Source organism: Schistocerca gregaria, chromosome 2 (genome assembly GCF_023897955.1).
Source record: "Schistocerca gregaria isolate iqSchGreg1 chromosome 2, iqSchGreg1.2, whole genome shotgun sequence".
NCBI lineage: Eukaryota > Metazoa > Arthropoda > Insecta > Orthoptera > Acrididae > Schistocerca > Schistocerca gregaria.
Genome location: NC_064921.1, coordinates 502,818,490 through 502,833,246, shown reverse-complemented (window position 1 = coordinate 502,833,246; position 14,757 = coordinate 502,818,490). Strand labels below are relative to the sequence as shown.

At 41.6% G+C, this 14,757-nt stretch overlaps 2 protein-coding genes across 5 annotated transcripts in view; one reads left to right on the top strand and one right to left on the bottom strand.

Moving 5' to 3' along the window:
* Nucleotides 1–5,856, bottom strand: part of LOC126328487 (uncharacterized) — a 239,827-nt gene extending 233,971 nt beyond the window's left edge. The window contains exon 1 of one of the 3 annotated variants that reach the window (XM_049996039.1): nucleotides 5,452–5,856. The gene's annotated coding sequence lies outside the window, so the exon portion shown is untranslated. The remainder of the gene's footprint in view (nucleotides 1–5,451) is intronic. The other 2 variants (XM_049996041.1, XM_049996040.1) reach the window with 2 other exon arrangements.
* Nucleotides 5,310–14,757, top strand: part of LOC126328425 (box A-binding factor-like) — a 470,780-nt gene continuing 461,332 nt past the window's right edge. For both annotated transcript variants that reach the window (XM_049996035.1, XM_049996033.1), the window contains exon 1: nucleotides 5,310–5,367. In XM_049996035.1, the coding sequence (XP_049851992.1) occupies nucleotides 5,334–5,367 (34 nt within the window). In that variant the 5' untranslated portion in view covers nucleotides 5,310–5,333. The remainder of the gene's footprint in view (nucleotides 5,368–14,757) is intronic.

The window sequence follows — 14,757 nt, the reverse complement described above, 5'->3', positions numbered from 1 at the left end:
ATGAAATACTTTACTGTGAATTAGAGTTATTTGAGGTGATACATTCTTGCCTTCCTTCACATAGTCTGTTACTGAGGGGATCTAGAGTATAATTTGCAGTCGGAACCACGATGGATGTTTATTTCTTCACACATATGCAAGACTTATCAAAGATGTAAGTCATATAAAATACTAAAAAATCTCTTGGAGCAAATGGTCACAGAACACAAGACCTTAAACCGAAGACCTTTAGATGAAAAGCTTTACACGCACTCGCTTACACCACACTTCACACTGTATTATTGTTTACCTCGTTATTACCTACCGAGGCGCAATAAACGTAATAACTCATAATTAATGCTTTTACTTTCTTTTTCTCCCAATTCCTTTTTATTTCTTCTGCGAATGTTTTTCCAATCTTTCTCGTGTGCAGCGTATATTTCATCTATAACGTATAAACCACAAACAACGACTTATTATTTTGAATTAGTTATATCGAGTATAATGCCATCTGTAAAGAGTATTTCTCTTTCAGTTTTAATTAGTCGGTACTTCTTATATTTCATTGAAAGGGAATGGGTGAGAATTTGCTTAGGCTAGAATTTTTCATTCTCGTAAATGTTTATTAAATTTCAGTCGCCTCGTTATAAAAGAGTCTGTTATTTTCTCAGAATGATGGTGCATTTCAGAGGATTTTCTATTCGTACGGACATAACAAAAAAATTTTAAAATGATTTTTCCGCCTTGCCTGATTTTTAATCTTCAGTTAACGAGCTGTCTCTAATGGTGAACGTCTGTGTTGTACTGCCTCTCTTGCCCGGCAATTTTTTTTAAAGGGTACTGTGCTGAAATCGGCACACACTATCACTCGCCTTTCTGCTTATATGAACTCAAAAACCACAAAGTGACGGTTGTAGGGCAGGAGAGGCAGAAAGACACACAAGCAGACCTCACATACTTATAAAATCCTTATGCAAGTATTCGCATTTGATAATGAGAATAAATTCTCGTAACGTGTCGTACTAGATAAGAAAAATTGCAACTGGCGCAGTGTTTCATTATTTAGATATGAAAGACATAGCTGCTGGTTTTCAAAAAAACATCGAGTACGATCAATCAAATTAACAAATAAGTAAGTTTATGTCAATATCTGGTGTGCAACGACTGACAGCAGACAATCATGCTCTCACTGTCAGATATACATGGTTTGCAATTCCACATAATGATGATTATTTTTATAAAGCAGCTACTAGTTACGATGTACTGAAAAACTTGTCTCTGCAATAGGTACTTTTCAAAGATTTTAAGTCCTCTTCCACATGGTCTGAAAATGTCATTCGAAGCCGTTCTGACATCCTTTCTACCGCCAATGACACACATGTCGCGCCCCCTACACTCAAATCCATCGAGCTATCCATATGACTTCCTGTGATCTCATTTTACTCCGTTCACAATACTGTCTATTTCAGAATCATATGATTCCTTCTTCTAGCACAATGGATCTTTAGTAGCTGCCTGGAGTCATATGACCTAGAAATCGATAGCATTTTAGGACTAACATGCACACGACGGCGAAAGTCAGTTCCTGAAGATCGATTTTTGTCCAGGGCAATGGTGTATCGGGTGTATACGTACAACTGATGTTATTATCCAAGATTGCTTGCATTTTTAAAATTGATCGTTTGTTACATGAGTAACCCGTCATCTCATATTATTCTGTGACATAGCATATAAATTTACTGATGAGATGCACGTGTCCTACTACGTCTACTATAAACTGCTGTAGATTGTATTTTCAGGTTAAAAACAGTTCTAGCGATTTCTGCGTTTCTGTAACGTTATAATATTCCAAATTTTTACTTATTTACTTGGAATACAGGTTATAAACAGTCAGAAAGTCCCAGAACTGTTTTTAACGTAAAAGTTCTTGTAATAAACATATTCAGATATGAAGATGGTTCGAGTGAAACCGAAACTGGTTACAATCTTAAAACCAAAGGAACTTTAGACGCACGACAGAATCTGTTGTACAAACCATGATTGAGAAATTTCTTGGCAATGCTGATAGTTTTCACATTAGGTCTGTCTATATGCAACCGAATAAAACAAATTTAACTATGCCACACGTGTTATGCCTTTATTTTTTGAAAAGTCTCATTAGTGGCCTGATATATTCTTATGTATTAACGTGTACGTTATTTTGCTTTACATACTATAAACTGCTGTACACTGTATTTTCAGGTGAAAAACAGTTCTAGTGCTTTCTGGGTTTTTGTAACGTAATAATGTTCCAAATTTTTACTTATTTACTTGGAATACAGGTCAGAAAGTCACAGAACTGTTTTTAACGTAAAAGTACAGTGTCAAGTACGTAAAACAAAAAATATATAGAACTGATTTCTTTTGTGTCTGTTGATCTCTATTTTTATTTCAATATGACGCTTTGGCCAACGCCGCGCAGCTTTAGATGTATTAAAAAACAAAAATAAATAACAATTGTGTTCTAATTTTGTGTTTACGAAAACTAAAGAACTTTTAATTTACTTACAATACAAATGTTGTATCATACCTCGTAGTTACAGAGTAACGCATCCTAACGGAATAATCAAATCGATGTCATATTCTAAAACCATAGTTGCATCAATCAGTTTATATAAAAACTCGAAAAGAAATTTGATAGGTGCAAAACGCCTGTAGCGTTAAAGAATTCCCTCTACATGTGCTAGCGCAATGCTGAAGCAATTCATACATAAAACTTTGCAAAACTTTATACGTAAAACGCTAATGAGAGTTGCCTAGCTTTTTTAATAGAAACTTGTTTAGTGCAAAACTCCTGTAGCGTTAAAGAGTGCCCTCTATACCTAATAACAAATATAAAATACAATACTGAAATAATTAATACATAAAATATTCCAAGCCAGTATACACAAAACATTAAAGATTTCCAAGCTTTCCTCATTAAGATTTTGTGTTTTAACGCTTTAGAATATTTTATGAATGACCCATTTCAGTACTGTATTTTAGATTCCTCACAACGGGTACAGGGCATTCTGTAACGTTACAAGCATTCTACATCAATCGAATTTCTTTAAAAATTCTACTATAACGCGACTGCATGCAGCTATGATTTTAGCATATGAAAGTTGCCTAATTGTTCCGTTAGGGTAGGCTCCTATGTAACAACAAGGGGCGGACGTTTTACAACTTTTATACTGTAATTAGAATAAAGTTTTTTAGTTTCTGTAAACACGTGATTAGAATACAATTGTAATTTATTTTTATTGTTTAACAGATGTGAAGACGGGTCGGTTTCGACATCTATATCTTCATGTACATTTACATACATACTCCGCAAGGCCCCTTACTTTGCGTGGCGGAGAGTATGTTGTACCACTGTTAGTCATTTCCTATTTTGTTCCACCCGCAAACACAGCGAAGGGAAAACGACTATATAAATGCATCCAAAATCGGTTGTTATAAAATGAAATTTGGGATAGACATAAAAATGGACAATTTTTCATACTCCCTGTGACAAATATGCCCTGTTTGATAAAATAATAAAAACACAAATATGGACACGTTACAGGCCTTTGGTGGTGCTTACAAAACTTGAAGGAGAAAAGCATATGGGTTGACAAAATTGGCTTTATTTAGCTGCATGTAGACGGACCTGACTTGATAATGTGAACGTAATAAGCCGGCCAGTGTGACCGAGCGGTTTTAGACGCTTCAGTCTGGAACCGTAAGACCGCTCCGGTCGCAGGTTCGGATCCTGCCTGGGGCATTGATGTGTGTGATGTCCTTAGGTTAGTTAGGTTTAAGAACTTCTAAGTTCTAGGGAACTGGTGACCTCAGATGTTAAGTCCCATAGTGGTCAGAGCCGTTTGAACCATTTTGAACGTAATATCGTAAGATACCATGCAATTGAAAAGGAAAGCAAAAGTGAGTGAAGAGAAACTATGTGAATTTTTGTGAAGGATTATAGACTAAAAATCCGTTTTAGGTGCCAATAATTTCTAAATTTATTCCACGACCGGATTCGAAGCACGAAGCTTCATCTTCAAATAATTATGAGAAACTATATTTTATGTTTTGGGCATCCTCAACTGCTGAGAGGTATGATATTAGGAAGAATTCCGCCAACAGCTGGAAAAATTGTTGTTTATTGAAACGCAACAGGTTTCGCGGCGTAGAGTTAAAATCCGTTTTAGTTGTTAATAATTTGTTAATTTATTCCACGACCGGATTCGAAGTATGAAGCTTCAACTTCAAATAATTATGAAAAACCGTATTTTATGTTCTGGGCGTCCGGAACTGTTGAGAGGCATGATATTGGGAAGAATTCCGCTAATAGCTGGAAAAATGGTTGGTTATTGAAACGCAACCGGTTTCGCGGCCTAAAACTGCGTCATCGGGTGCAACAACGCCAAGACGCCATGGGCATACCCATCGCTCCTAGGAAAAAACTACTATTCAGTGACTATCGTCAGTAGCATGGCGAGCGGCAGGTAGCCCGAATATGCGGCTTCAAGCCGAAAAAAATGTGGTGCTAGCAGAATTCTTTGTAAAATCATGAAAATAATTATGGAATAGTAAACGTGTGGCGGCCGGGTCAGTCAGTCATGGGGGTCGCACCCACGTCAAACAAACGAGTAAGAGCGTAAGGCAGCAACCACAGCTCGCGACTGGATAGCACGACACGGAAATGTGGTTGCCGGTCCTATGCTTTCAAAAAAAAAAAAAAAAAAAAAAAAAAAGTTCAAATGTGTGTGAAATCTTATGGGACTTAACTGATAAGGTCATCAGTCAACCTAAATTATCCTAAGCACAAACACGTACACCCATGGCCGAGGGAGGACTCGAACCTCCGCCGGGACCAGCCGCACAGTCCATGACTCAGACCGCTCGTCCTATGCTCTCACGCGTTTGTTGGAGACGGGTGTGATCCCCCATGACTGACTGACCCGACCACTGCACGTTTACGTTACCACAATTATTTGGTGGCACCTGAAGATGAAGCTTTACTGTGCGAAACCGTTCCTGGAATAAATTTAGAGATTAGTATCAAGTGAAGCAGATTTTTGTGCTATAAACATGTTCGTCGGTTGCGGATGTTGGCTCGATCAGATATTTTTTTGCGAAGGATGAAAATGCGGTGGACGTTAGATTTGCCTGGCGAGGGCGGGTGCGCACGCGAGAGCCGGAGTGGTGGCTGGCGGTCGGCGAACCGCGGGCCCCGCGAGCTCCCCCCGCCCCGCGCGCTGCCGCTCCCCCCTCCCTGCTCCCTCCGGAGGCCGCAGCACGGGACGCGACGCGCAGTAAGCCCTGCACTACCGCACAAGCCGCAGACGACCATGGCTGCCCGGCAGGACTATCTGCGCCTCTTCGGTAAGTCTCCGCGCTGCCGCCACGTGCTCCCACCGAGGCGCTAGGCGCGACGTCGCCGGCTCGGTACACACGACAGGTGCTTACCTCTCACGTAGTTCCACGTCTCGCTGCGCACTTCACTGATCCTCGAAGGTGACGCACTGCCACGAATTCACTTCACAATCACTCTGGAGCTATCACTGACTGCGGCCGCGCGGTCGTCGCCCTCCGACGCGGCGACGTCTCCTCCCGGGGGAAAGACATCCCTTCGCGGCGAGTCCCGCAGCGGCCCGGCCGCGGCGGCGATCGGTCCTGCGACCTCCCGCCTCCGAACCCGGGGAAAAACTAGGCCCAGCTGGGCACGAGAAGAGAGATTGTTGGCCACTATCATCCCCCACTCCGGCCTTGCGGCGGTGATTATCGCGGGCGCGCGCGCTCGTTCGCCTCGGCGCGGGCTGCCGATAGCGGGCCCGCACCGCAGCGGGTGCAGCCCGGCGAGCCTCACGTACGACAGCGTCCCGCCACCGGCCGCGGCCGGCTCTCCCGCCGCAGGCAGCATTTATCTGCCGCGATAAGCGGCTTTACTTCGCCGTAAAACGGAAATTTGCTGCCGCCCGCGGACAACGGCGGAGCGCCCCTCGCCGGTCGCTCGCGTGCTCCGAGTTCGGGCGGCGGTCGTCGGGCGAGGGTCGCTGGCGCCGGAGCCGGAGCCTGCGGGGTGCCGTATCTTCCTCCGTCGTCGGCGTTGTCGTTGTTGCCGTGAGGCACCGTTACACCAAGTGGAAAGGCGCGTCGACCTCAGAGCATGAGATAGGGTAACCTTAAGTCATTGACAACACACTACAGTCACGGTAGCACCTGATTCCAGAATAGCTGCAGTAGTTAGGATCTACAAACTACCCCCTCTTGACCAGGTCCCCAAAATTTAACTCGTAACGAGATCCCTTCGAAGCAAATTGTCATAACGATCGTCTATAAAGGCTTCTACAACGATAAGAAATGTTACAGTTTATGGAATAATAACAAATATGACCAACTGTCTCGTTTCTTCTGTTTTATTTAACGTAACTTTATTCACAGTTTTATTTCGCATTCACCACTCATTCACATTCTCATGTGCAGTATATGCGAGTGCCTCAACCCTAACTCCCAAATTCCATCGAAACGCTTTGATGCACAATTTTGGTTGCTCGACACCAACAGTCAATGATAATGATACAGTTTTTCTTCTTTTCATAAATTGGAGACCGCTCTCCGCGAAATAATAAAAAAAAAAAAACGGTCTCAATACCGCGTCCCTCGTGCGATGCGTATACAATTATCCCGGAACTGACCGCCCTGTAGGTGTACTCAATTTCATGACCACACTTCGCTATCCGCGATTTCGTGTAACTAAATGTCCTTTTGTTACTCTGATTGTATACCGTCGTTATTTAAAACTCGCCCACATATTTTTTCACTACGCACAATTAGCACTTCTTTACTTGTTTATTTCCAAGAGTAGACGGAAAATGACGCCGTATCATCGGCTTCGTGATATAAGGAAAAACACCTCAATGTGCCCAATTTTACCTCCTCTTATAGGATCGGCTACCTTACTCATTAATTTACTACATATTATTTCAAATAACACTAAACAGGTATCGCCATTATATTTTAATTGTATTCGAAAGCATGTTATTATTATTATGACAGGCCAAATCATAACAAATCGCTCGGCGTGCGTTTTTAACGATAGCTTTACACTCGCCCAGCCTTTATTCATACAATATCATATAAATACATATATATCCAGACAGGAATAAAAGATCGATCTCTCTACCGTAACCAATAGAGACAAATACGCTATTCAAGTTCCGTTACATCTATTTCGACTGGTGTTGTTACAGCGCCCCGACTCACTGCCAGTTCTTACGCCCAGCAAATATAATTTTCCTCGACGCCGTTTTATAATAACTCTTTCTAAACGGCTTTATTCGAATTAACACCGACCGCGGAAGCCTGCGAACTGTAACTGCTGGACTTCGTTTCGGTCTTCTGCTACAGAGTTCGGACGTGTTCCTGCCAATGACTTTTCTGCTGCCAGTTGTAGGGTTTCACAGCGCTGGAACCCAGAATACAGGAGTTCATTTTCCCCACAGGTCCCGCGAAATACGGTTGTTTAATTTTACGGCCAGCAAAAATACGGATCGGACATGTTTGCGCGACCTCGTACTGATGATGAGAGACGATTCACCGTGCTTTTGTTCACTAGCAGGCCTCCGTAGACATTCTAAAAGCGGCTTCTGAATATCTGCAATACTCTGGTTTCCCGCGAAAAGAAACTCAATGACAGATCTCTGCTTGTAACGCACCTTCGTTCTTCGACCATAGATACTAGTAGACTGGCCTTGCTGTGCCCAAGCTGGTGTAGCTCCAACATAAGCCACGTGACTGTTGGCAAAACGTGGCGGGATTTCAAATCAGCGGACTGCCATCCTATGTCTGTATCGTATTTTACTCACATTTCTCAATTGACTGCAAAACGCTTCCAACAAAAATTACTTTTTTATTTGCGAAACATTATGTCAGAACTGCATTTGACCTGAATTTGTTCACAGTACCATTTATAAAACCTAACAAATATACCGAACGCCCTACTGGTGGGCAGCGGGACGAAATTACTATAAACTGTCAGTTAAAGTAAAATCTCGTTAAAATTCTTTTAAAGAGTAAGAGTGGGCTCATTTCAAAACTTTAAATATTGGATTCGCCGCGTTTTGAGCTCTAGTCACTTATAAAAGAAAATGTGATATAGGAATTACGTTAACTATAGGTGCCAAAATTGTCGACTTTAGGAGCAGGTCAATTTTAGAGTACCAATTTTAGGTGCACTTCAAAGGTACAGTTCCTACTATTTTTACAAAAGTTTGAACTGTCAGTTTAAAAAAAAAATGATATTTTAGATGAAAGGTGAGACTTTGAAGTTTCAAAAAATAATTTTGGAGCCTACATTTATTTAATAGTATTAGAAGGTAGAAAAAAATTCTCTTCATGTGTCGACTATAGGTGCTCTTGCCTTATAATCTCACTTGTGTATACAAAAAGGCGCGTATGTACAGACGGCTTAAAGTTTTTCCGTTTCAGGGCCTGTATCCAAATCGGTCTTCGGTTTTCGTCCTTAGGGAACCTATGTATAGGAACGAGAAACAGTTATACTTACTTCTGTAACCGAATTATCACAGATACTTTCCAAAATGTAATATGAGTCTGACTTTACAGGCAACACTTTCAACATTTTAATTTACGTTATACTCTATTTCAAGTGTAAAAAACATATAAAAGTCACTTCAGCAGATTTCAATAAACGCATCTGCACTGTCATAGAAACACACGTGAAATGTAATGCCATTTCCCCCGACAAAACGCTGAGTACAGCCATAAGCGCAACACGAAACAACCATGTTTTGCCAACATTCACGTGACTTTAGCCCAGAGATGTTGGAGCCACGCAAATGACGTCAGGCCCAGTCTGTTATATTTATGGTCGAAGCTTTCGTTACAGACGCCATTTTCAAGGTTGCGTACAGCGCCGCCACCTATCGCAACTTCCTATAAGGGCAGAAGCGGGAATATTCTACAATGTCCCACAACAAATGGCGCATTTTTTCAAGCGAAATTAGCCGAGAAAAATGTTTTTGCATTACTGATTGAGTGCCCCTCGTATGTCCCTGACACATGAACGACAGCACCTGTAATGTCAATTTAGAATAATTTCATTTCTGTGGCTTCCCCGTGGATACACCGGTTCCCGTGAGATCACAGAAGTTAAGCGCTGTCAGGCGTGGTCGGCACTTGGATGGGTGACCATCCAGGCCGTCATCCGCTGTTGCCATTTTTCGGGGTCCACATAGCCTCGTGATGCCAGTTGATGAGGTACTCGACCGAGTAGTAGCGGCTTCGGTCAAGAATATCATCATAACGACCGGGAGAGCGGTGTGCTGACCACACGCCCCTCCTATCCGCATCCTCCACTAAGGATGACACGGCGGTCGGATGGCCCCGATGGGCCACTTGTGGCCTGTATACGGAGTGGTGGCTTCCACAGATCTTTCTCTTTGACAGTCGTACTTAAAGAAGCGTACTTAGGGATGCCCTCCGTCATCCCTCACCCCCCACTCTCATCCATTGCATCATTAACTTCCCCTAAGCCTACAATTAAATGAAAATTTCCGTTCTTGAACAACTATGTCACTCAACTATGCCTCCGTGCTGTTGTGTTCTTCAGTTCGAATATTGGTTTTATGCAGCTCTCCTCGCTCCTCTCTCGAGCAAAGCATCTCCATCTCTGCATCATTATTGTAACCTCCATCCAGTTGAACTTACTTACTATAGTCAATCTGTGGTTTCCCTCAACAATTTTACCTCCCACACTACCTTCCATTAAGAAACTGAAGACTGCTTGATACCACAGCATTTGTCCAATGAACAGATCGCTTCTTCTAGTATGTTATGCTATAATTTTTTTTAGGAAATAAGAACAGCGATTTGTCGACGTTAACCCACTTCTTTTACTACTTAAAAATGTAGTGCCTTAGATGCATTCGACTTGCTGACTCCTTGACGATAATATGACCCATTTAAGTGTAATTACTAGAATATAAAACTGTCATCCAACGTGAGTGGATGTAAGAAAGATGAAGTACTTTTGTCTGTTAGTTCTGATACATGTGTACGAGAGATCGCTGCCTCAGCTTGCATTAGAAGACAAAACGGTTTGAGGTTTATCCTGCCTGCACAGCCTACTAGGCTGTCGTTTAAAGCTAGCGGCTACATCTACATCTATAACTTGCATATCACCATGAACTCCCTGGCAGAAAATAGTTCCCATTGTACCACACATTAGGATGCCATCCACTGATAGACTGCGGGTAGAATAATTGCTTACACGCCTACGGGAGCGGTAAATACACTGATGCAGAATGTTCCTAGATTCCTCGCTTAGTAATGAATTTTGAAACTGTGGAAGTAAGGCATTTGCGGGACTCTTGGAGCTGACACTTTTTTTATGCGGCCAATATGATCTGTGAGTCCTGTTGCGCATGGGACCTACGGTCGCGAGCAATATTCAAGGATGGGTCACATGAGTGTTTTTTAAGCAGTCTTTTTGTTAAGCAGTCCTACGACTCAGCCAATGTGACTGTTCTATACTGAATAATGGCAGATCAGCAACTTTACAGAATTAAACAACAGAAAAAATACAGAGTCACAAAATTTGTAATTTCCTTGGGCGTACGTAAATATAATTATAACCTACGCTGTAGGAGCATTTAAACCAAAAGATCTGGTAGACACTGAATGCAGTTAGTTCTAGCTATTTATTTGTTTGCAGTACCATGGATACATTGAATGTGCTGTGTATTACAGGGGACGTTGCAGTTGGCAGGTATTACGAAGAACGTTAAGTGTGTGTATTTTAGAAGGGACGCCACAGTTGCAGAGATGTGAATGTATATCCGTGCTTCGATGCGACATATCTAACTGTCGTTCTTGTGGACTGATGCGAGACAGGTTAGTCTGACTGGTTGTACACATGAATTTTAATGTTTCCGATCTTTATGTTAACTCGATACTAATGACACTGCTGATGATACAGTAACAGGCGAATTACGCAACGAATTAACACAAACGCGATTTTTCACGTAAATGTATTGAAAACATGCATTATGTTTTACAATATGTACACGGTATCTTTAGAAAAACAGTATACTGATGTGCAAATGTGGAAAACAGAGGACATAAATTCCATGAACAGTTCTGAACACAAAAAATAGAGCGCCACCGGCATGCATAACAGTGTATGAAATTAATATTTTTCACTAGATTTTTCTGAATATTTCCCTGAAAGGAGGCCACAGAAGAACTTTTCTAAGCTGTTGTTTGACCAGACGATGAATCCCTCCCTTCAATATCTTCGACACTTGTACTACTAGGTCTCCTGGTATTTTGCTGGAAAGTACCGAGACTTCATAGTGGGATATATCTCAAACAGCCCGTTCTACATTTTGGCAAAGAGAATGAAAATAAACTTATAAAAATTGAAAAAAATACATTGTTGTGTACATCGAGCGAATCATTTACTTAGATCCGTCAAGTGATAACGCATATAAACATGACCTTTGGCTATCACATTTTAGAATACTTCACATAACCCCAGAATCAAATTAAAAATAACTCACATCTTCTTATTCCGACAAAGAGTTTCGGGAAATTTTCATAGATTGCAAGGCAAATGCCAGAACTAGTACTCCCCTCCCAAACATTCCCGTCTGTGAGTCTCTTCGCCCCTCCACTAGCATACAGGCATTTGGCTGCAAAGATGTGTTGGATTTCAAACAGCCCGCCGTGACCACACGGTTATGGAACGAAAAGTTATACAGAATGACTACGTTTATAAGGACCTAAGAAACGCAAAAACGAAATTATAACAGACCATCCTGCCCTTAAGGATACAGGATAAAAGACAAAAGAGGAATAATATTTTGTGATAAGTGGACTTGCAATAAAATCTGAAATTTTTGTACAAAAATTCAATCGCCAAAATTTTAAAAGAAGTTCTGGAGTTGTAATAACAAAAAGACTGAAGATGCAGTATGAGTTCCGGTCATAGAATGGCTGCTGTGTTCACATTTTGCGCTCCTGTCTTACATACGACGCAGAATAACTTAATAACGAAATTCGCAACCTATACTACACGTAGAATTTACTTTGTTTAAACATATACAGATCATGGCATAATATCTATGTTAGGAAGTACGTTGTGTATTAATTCGTTAGCTTTCTGCAGCAGAACCACACACGGTAAAATGATCAAATAGCAGTTGTTGACAGTTAAAGGACTAATCATCTGATACATGAGAGCAGAAAAATTTACTGATATATTTTTACAAATAGGAAAAAGGTAAATTCGTGTTCTAACTACTGCTACAGATTCAATGAAACAAGGTGAAAAGTCGTGCCAATTTCAGCTCACGGAGCTCACCTGAAGTCATCTTCCGCTTAAAATTTTATTCGTCATCTGTCTCACTAAAATGTAACAAGAAGTGGGACCTCGTTCACTTACCGTCACGAATTCGATGGTCTACAAGTTACTCGCCAACTCCTAGTCTTCTTAGTAGGAGAGATCGCTGTTAGGAACATTCAGAAATGCGAACCCGTCTGTAGAATGCCGTGGATGCTTTTAAAGCAAAAGAAAATTACTGCCTGTCGAGAAGTATGGCACTTTTGTTTTCGTTTAGAGCTGCTGACGCCCTTTTCAGATGACGTAAGTGTTTAAAGCTGGCGCTGACGAGACTGTTTGTACCTCTTTCAAACATTTTTGGAATTTCCAATGTATTTCCTTTCAGGCGCAGTTTTGCGCTGTGTTGTCTGCTGAAAATCCACGATCACGAGAATACCGACGATATATTTCTAAACTAAGACTACAATGCGGTCCCAGACCCAGAAGAATTTTATTGACTGTGACAATGGTCGCGGTGGCCTACCTTTACATTTTACAAAAACTAAAATTGTTCTGTGTCTTCGTTTTTGCTTCATTTTCGTCCACCTTGGAATCAGAAAGTGTCACTATGAAGACGTTTTTTCTTCTTCTTATTTCTACAGAAACACTTAATTCGTTACTTGGCAGCTTATCTCCGTTCTTCTGACAAGTTCTCACTGAACCCTTGTTGTTGACTCTATAAAATAGCTTCTGTGCATTGAGTCCTAAGTCACAAGCATAATGCGTATGCCGTCCGTAGATTCTTGAAAACACTTCATATTTCTTCTACATCTGTAAAGCAGTATTAATTTTCTCCCATCCCATATGTAACTTTCTCCGGGTGTTGTTCATAGTTTCAGTCTTTTTGGCAGTTTCTGGATCAGTGCTAATGCAAGTAATAATAATTTCGTGTAATTCAATCGCCGGATGTTCCAATTGGACGCCGCTTTGGCGACTTGTGTGTCCCTAATCTATTCCTGTTATCCAACAGGGGTAAAGGGATCTATAGTTCACAACAGAGAATACGAACTGCAACTCCTTGCTTCGTTGAACTGTGTAGGCTAAATTAAAGGCAGAATGAAGAAGTTCTATGGTCCGGCCGGGACTCGATCCCGCCATCTCTCGATTCGTAGGCAAGCTATTTAGCACTCGATCGCCAAGCCCGAAATCTTGTAAGAATAACACTATTCGTATTTTACCACTGTTAGCTTCATTGCTTATTTTGTTTTGAAGATTAGATGGGTAGATCACATAACTAATGAGGAAGTATTAAATAGGATTGGGGAGAAGAGAAGTTTGTGGCACAACTTGACCAGAAGAAGGGATCGGTTGGTAGGACATGTTCTGAGGCATCAAGGGATCACCAATTTAGTATTGGAGGGCAGCGTGGAGGGTAAAAATCGTAGAGGGAGACCAAGAGATGAGTACACTAAACAGAGTCAGGAGGATGTAGGTTGCAGTAGGTACTGCGAGATGAAGAAGCTTACACAGGATAGAGTAGCATGGAGATCTGCATCAAACCAGTCTCAGGACTGAGGACCACAACAACAAAAAGTACTGTTATGTGTTAGTTACAAGCAGTACTATCCACATTCATAGCTGGGATCACTAACGCATGCGTCTGCAGTGGCACTCGACTCGCTGGTATCCGGTTCGAACCCTAGCGGTGCAAGAAGTTTCCGTCACTAATATTTGGCCGGCAAGTGGAGGAGAGATGGTGCCGTATAGTTCCCGATCACCAGACTTTGCGCCAACTCCCTGGTTACATTCCAAATCTCTCCGCAATATACTAGTGGAGTTAAGGTTTGTAGATGCTGATCCGTCCGTCGGGTGGGAATGATAAGCTGGGTGGTCGACTCGTTTCTATTCGAGGTGAGTTCAGACTCTGATGCCACCTCCAGTACCTGTTTCCTCCTACAGCTTTTATACGTGTATAGTGTCCTACGATATTTATAACTTTATTGACAATTACCAATTTTGTGGCAGTTCCAATATCTGTAATTTTTATATGACTTAAATATTACCTTCTTATGAAGTATTTTATATACGAGAAGTTCTTGCTCTTAAATCTGTTCATCTGTTACTACAGACAAGTGTTTGGATTTTCTGATGAAGACATCTGTAGTCAGTGACGAAACCGTGAATCCTGCAGGGCTGTCCATAAATCCGAAAGAGCACGAGGAGGTGGAATCTCTTCTGAACAGCTCGTCGCAAGGCATCACAGATATGTTCAATGATGTTCATGTCTGGGAAGTATGGTGGCCAGTGGAAGTTTTTAAGCTCAGATGAATGTTTCTGGGGCCACTCTGTAGCAATTCTGGATGTGTGGGGTGTCGCATTGCCCTGCTGGAATTGCCCAGGTCCGTCGGAATAGACAATGGAGATGATGGCTG